This window comes from Micropterus dolomieu, linkage group LG20 (assembly GCF_021292245.1).
Source record: "Micropterus dolomieu isolate WLL.071019.BEF.003 ecotype Adirondacks linkage group LG20, ASM2129224v1, whole genome shotgun sequence".
NCBI classification, from domain to species: domain Eukaryota; kingdom Metazoa; phylum Chordata; class Actinopteri; order Centrarchiformes; family Centrarchidae; genus Micropterus; species Micropterus dolomieu.
The window spans coordinates 33731730-33737995 of NC_060169.1; the positions used below are offsets into that span (position 1 = coordinate 33731730).

The 6266-nt window shown below is 41.2% G+C and overlaps 1 protein-coding gene across 6 annotated transcripts in view; it reads left to right on the plus strand.

Moving 5' to 3' along the window:
• The window catches only part of mtss1lb (MTSS I-BAR domain containing 2b), a 771894-nt gene that overhangs the window by 20417 nt on the left and 745211 nt on the right, over positions 1-6266 (plus strand). For all 6 annotated transcript variants that reach the window (XM_046032154.1, XM_046032163.1, XM_046032162.1 and 3 more), the window contains exons 2-3: positions 2653-2714; positions 3283-3356. In XM_046032154.1, the coding sequence (XP_045888110.1) occupies positions 2653-2714; positions 3283-3356 (136 nt within the window). The remainder of the gene's footprint in view (positions 1-2652; positions 2715-3282; positions 3357-6266) is intronic.

The window sequence follows — 6266 nt, forward strand, 5'->3', positions numbered from 1 at the left end:
GTCAACGACAGCTTGTTCAATCTCGTGGTTCTAAGAAAAACAAAAGTTCCCTGGGGTTTACCATCCATACTGTATCTACTACATCACTTTCCATGAGAATTTAAAACTTTGTGATTTCAATTTAATTCTTGAGTTTAATTTCTTGTCATTTTTAAAAATAAAGCTCTCATTGAGTGTTCTCCAGTGCAGCAGTGCATGTAACACGTCAGGACAATTGTTGTTGTTCGCATCATTGATACGTGCCATCATTCCAGGTGTCTAACTGTAATGTCTGCGGTATGAGAAACACATACTCTGGACGACTGTCTCTGTCCATTCTGTTAGTAGTCTGTCCAACTGGTGACATTTAACCAGTGAAGGTCCGAAGATGTTTTCAGACAGAGTCCTTGGCAACATTTAGAGACAGGGTGATTGCACACATTGTCAGTGGAAAGAGGCATCATACATAGTGATAACACAAGGGGAGCTTTTGTCTAAATACACGTTTAAGCTGGTTGGAAATGGTCTGTGTTATTGGCTACAATGTCTGAAATGTGGCTTGAAATGTTAGATAATAATACATTTAAAATAAAATACATAAAAATAAATGTTAATTTTACTTTGAATTATGTTTCTTCTGGAACAGAACCAGAAACTTCAGTTTTCATACTTAATAGTACTCCAAATGTTACACTCCTACTTTTAACATTTTATGTTTTTTGAACATGGTACATGTTCACAGTACTGCTGCCTCATCATCTCCTTCCCACTGGAGTGAGTTTAGCAGGTTACTGTTAACTCCGTTTGGTCAAAGTAAATGTTCCAGGTCGTCATCCATGTCTTGGTTCCTTATGGTACCTCACAGCAGCATACAAACATTGTGTGTGTCTGTGTCTGTGTGTGTGTGTGTGTGTGTGTGTGTGTGTGTGTGTGTGTGTGTGTGTGCGTGTGTGTGGTTAGGGGGTGGGTGCATGTTAAAGAATAGGCAGCAATCACACACACACTCACACACACACTCAATCATCACTTGGTCACTTGCCACCAGGCTCTTTTACTGGATTGAAATGCATGAAATATGCTAATGACATGCAGGACTGCTCATGTGTATATGTATCAGTGTGTGTGTGTGTGTGTGTGTGTGTGTGTGTGTGCAAGGAGAAGGGCAACACTTTGCGTCTCCCATCCACACTACTTAGGCACTTCAAACAGCCTACAACGGGTGAGTGTGTGTGTGTGTGTGTGTCGGTAGTGCATGTGGTAGGGGGGAGCTTTTGATACCAAGGGGAAATAGGACTATGATTTCAGACCAAATCAAGCCACATCAAACAGGCCAGATCAAAGGGTATACAGCCTTTACTGTCTGTGCCAGTCTGACATCACGACAGGATGCCCCACCCCCCCAGCACACACGCCCACCCATACACACACTCCCTACTTTCCTTCTTTGCCTTTACTTTTTAAATATACCCTGCATTTCTTTACATTTCTTTTTTTCATATTAGGCAGATTTTCCTTATCTTTATGTTCCTGTAAGGCAGTAGTCAGCAATAGGCGGCCCATGGGTCAGAACCGGCCCGCCAGCAATAATATCTTGCCTGCGGCCAGATTGCTTTGATAGCAGAAAAATAAAAAATATATAAACTGATAACGGCTGGTGCTGAAAGAGATCTCAGTCATGACAGCTAGAATTACTCACACAATCACTTCCTCTTAAGTGACTGTGCCTTTAAAATAAAAGTGTGAGAACATCTTTTGCAGCAATGCTTCGTGTCAAGTTTATTAAGAGCTTTTACCTTGAACAGTTCTGAAGGACAATTCAAAAGAGTCTGTGGCGTGCTTGACACATTGTCTTATTTTAATACTTTTTACTTGTTACTGATGACTTGTAACATGTAAGCAGCAGTTGGGTGGGATAGTGCATTTTTTAGGGCTGCAACTAATTATGGATTAATCTGTCCATTCTTTTTTTAATTAATCAACTGGTATGTGAAATCACACTTTCCACAAAAAGGTTCAGCAATCAGTTATTACAAATTCCTAAAATCCTAACATCACCTACTTCTTCTCCCTCATTGAAAAAGCTATATCTATTAAAATCCAATGAAGATCAATGCACTGGAGGACAATATATAAGTATCTTAAAAGACTTCTTCGTCCAGTACTTTAGTCAATTTTATTAATGTCACACTGGTGTATTTCTTGACATTGGTTTGCCAAGAATGACTTTTGTATTTCATGTCAGTAAATTTGGAAAAGTGTAACTCCACATTGACTGAGGTACAGCAAGCAAGTGAGAGAGATAAACTGAGACACAGAGTGATTAATGGTAGAAGGAGAGACAGCACACCAGAGAGGAGAAAAGGAGGCAGTTAAAATGGTTATGGATCCACTCAAAATACAACACGGTGCTGCAAGTTTTTAGAACGAAGCATGTTTGTGGTGTTTTATGAACGTCTGATCACTTGGCTGCGAGACATTAAAGTTAACATTCATCTGCTTAGAGCAACTACCTCAAATCCTCAACCAAATCAGTGTCATTTTAGTTCCTTTCTACATGTGAAGAACACCTGGAACATTCTGTAAAGTTTAAGGTTTCGGGCATGCCGCTGTGTTTTTTTACCAATATGTAATGTCTGTTAATACTAATGCATATTATTGTCTGTCTGTTGCCAGTGCTCCTATCCTGTGTGGGAGGACTTCAGTGCCAAGGCCACCAAGCTACATTCCCAGCTCCGGTAAGTTTCTTTGACAACAAATCAAAAATAAACAATAAATACATAAGTCCAGTGTAGTGTAACACTGTTTTTGAAAAATAATGTAGAGACTGTAGTGAGAGGCGAGTTCTTGCAGGAAGACAACGGTAGAAATGTGAGTAAGAGTTGGAGAGAGGAATATTTTGAGTACTGTTGAGAATAATTATCTTGCTAGCAGTTTCACTACGGACACAACAAACTCCACTCCCTCGTTTCCACCGTTGTCAACTCGCCTCTCACGATATTTCAGAGCGAGAATTGTTTCCTTGAGCGAGAACTGGTTTAACAGTCTGAGTCTGTTGGTGGCAAAAGAAGCACTTTTTGTAGACGTAATTTTGAGAATTGCCCAGAAGGAATACGTTGCAGCAACTGCAGACGGTTTGTGGCTGCCGGATGAAGCCGTCTACTGCACGGATTCCAAAACCTTTCCAAAAACTAGTCCAAAATATGTGAAAATAGGGCATTGGGTTTAAAAATGCCAAACTTAACCTTTAAATAAAGTTAAATCGTAAATGCAGCTTCTTCTAAAGTAATTTTTTTTTTCGTCCAGAACCACTGTTCTGGCTGCTGTGGCCTTCCTGGATGCCTTTCAGAAGGTGGCGGACATGGCTACCAACACCAGAGGTAGGATAACAGCTGTGTGTGTGTGAGTGTGCCACAGAAACAACTGATTCCCAGCTCAGAAAAGTAGAAGCTGTGTGCACTGGTTTGTGTCCCTTTGCTGCGGGTTGTTTTGCTCCTCTAAAGCGCCCTCCACATGGCTGTACTATTAAGAATCATGTTGAGATATTATCAACCAGCCTGCTAAATTCTCTTTTGGTTGATGAAAGTGTTTGCAGCAGCTTAAAAGGTACACTTTGTCCCAAACTTCAAAGCAGTTGCGCTGCACTGCTTGCAGGGTCAAAAAAAGAGAATCTATGTCTGTAGCAGGATATGTTTTGTTAGACTTCCCAATGCAATGGGAAGATCAGTTTTGGATTTAGTGTGTTGTAAACAACATGGGTGTTTGGAGGCTGATAAAAGTATTTTTGGGTGGAAGCTGCTGCTTGTTGATCGTTTACGCCAGTCTAGCAATCTTATTTGACATGTGTGATTCATAAAAATCCTGAATTCTGTCTTTCCATTAGAGCTTTATTACTGTCAAGATGGAAAAGCTGCTGAAACATGTTAAGAAGTGAGGTTATTACTTTTCCAACAACAACAATTCTCATTCGAACTGATTCGAACAACTTTGATTTTAAATGCGAACAGAGAATCACTGAAATTCTACGAGGTCTACAAGCAATCCTGAGACAAATTAAAAGGAAAACCTAACAAAAAAAAGTTTTGTGCATATGATTTGTGTGAAGTCTCGGTTAGAATTATAATTGCTGCTACCTGCTGTCTCTCACTGGAATTCCATGTGTCATGTTAGCTAGCCAGAGCCGACATGTACCAAAAAATAATTAAAAATACAAGGACTGCTTATAATGTACTTTAAAAACAATACTTTGACAGTTTTTTAAGCAAGTTCTCTCACTTCTAAACACTGAAGTAGTCCTTTATTAAGCTATCATGACATTCTGGCATTGTGTTTTCTACCTCTTGCTGAGATTGTTTTTGAATGCAAAGCTCAACATGTTTTTTTAACCTGCACTACACTCAGCAAAAAACTCACTGAACCATGAATTATGTTCAGTGGAATTGTATTTTGTGTTTTTGGCTCGACACTCTTGATATTCTATATGTAGGCTTAAATGCGGCACTAGTTTTATTAGAGTGTGGGCTGAGAGCTGAGAAGGTCAGACAAACACTCACCGCCCACTGAAGAGCATCTGAATACTATGGTACCACAGAGCTCATAGAGGGAAACGGGAGAGACGACTGAGGCTGTAGAACAGGGAATTTCTCCTCCTGACTTATTAGGTGCAGCTGCCAGGCAGTGTATGGGATAGTGATGTGTGTGTGCGGCCCCAGGTGGGTTCCTGCACAGGAGGATACAGGAAGAGGCTCATGCTGCTTTTACAGGCCAGACAGGAATTCACCAAGCTCTGTCAGCCCATTACACATCCCGCTACAACTGCCACACACACACACACACACAGAGGCAAAATTAAAACATAAATGATGTTGGCACAAAGATACAGACTGCATCAGAGGCTCTTTGTACTTTATGTGCAGATGAGTCATTCCTGTTGGAGTCCATTTGTCAGATTGCTGTACAATTGCTGCTCTTTCTCAGTGTGTGATGTTCTCTAATAGATTCGTTAAATGGATGGAGGCACAAGACGGCACCAATAATGATGCTCTCTGTCTTCCTGCCATTTTCTACATCAATGTTCCACTTATTACAGCGTGTGTGAATCACGCCCCAAAGGGTACTGATGATCCTGTGCTCTGCTCTTGTACTGACACTCCCATTTATAAGCCTGCATTGGCTCTGCCTCTATTCAGCGTGTCAACCGCATTTTATGTGAACCTAAGTGTTTTCATCAGCTGGGTGAAAATGGAACGAAAAGGCTCCCTGAATATTATATATGTATTTCTGACAGAAAGAAGAGAGAAAGACAAAGGCATTTGCACTCGTGCCATGTTTGGTAAATTAGCAGAAAGGAAGCTACACTTCAGGTGTTTAGTCACGTGGCATGTGGCAATGTCGGTTGGCCCATCGCTTTGGTCCAGACTGAGATACTGGATGGATTGTAATACATTTGTGATTTCTTACTTTTCATTAGGTCTAAATGTATTTGCTCAGGACTTTAGTTTATGACCAAATACATGAACTGCCAGCCTACTAACCATACTAACCAGTGTTTGGAGTAACATTTTACAAAAAACGCTATTACAGTAATGTACTGCTTTTTGCTATAACTCATTATTTTAATAAAACGGTAATATTATACCCATTACAATTTAAGTAACATGCGTTAAAATGCTTTTTTAACCCAAAATTAAATGCCGTTTCTTTTTATAATAACACTGAGAAACATTTCAGTGAGTAAAAGAGTAACGTTATTTCCTGTTGCTTGAATCCGATGGTTGAGACTGTAGGCAGGGTGTAAACTACGGGGAGCTCGGCTAACAAGATGGTAGCTCCTCTGACAGCTCCTCCCATCTGTCAAACTCTTGAAGTTTGCTGATGACACAACGGTCATCGGCCTCATCCGGGACGGTGATGAGTCGGCCTATAGACGGACGGTTGATCAGCTGGCTCTCTGGTGCGGTCAGAACAACCTGGAGCTTAACACGCTCAAAACTGTGGATATGTCCGTGGACTTCAGGAGGAGCCTGTGTCTACTGTGGAATCCTTCAGGTTTCTGGGTTCCACTATATCCCAGGACCTGAAGTGGGAGCTCAACACTGACACTATCATCAAGAAGGCCCAGCAGAGGATGTACTTCCTGCGTCAGCTCAGGAAGCTCAACCTGCCTAAGGACCTGCTGATCCACTTCTACACAGCCATCATCCAGTCTGTCCTCTGCACCTCCATCACTGTCTGGTTTGGATCTGCCACCAAAAAGGACAGAGACAGACTACAACGGACAGTCAGGACTG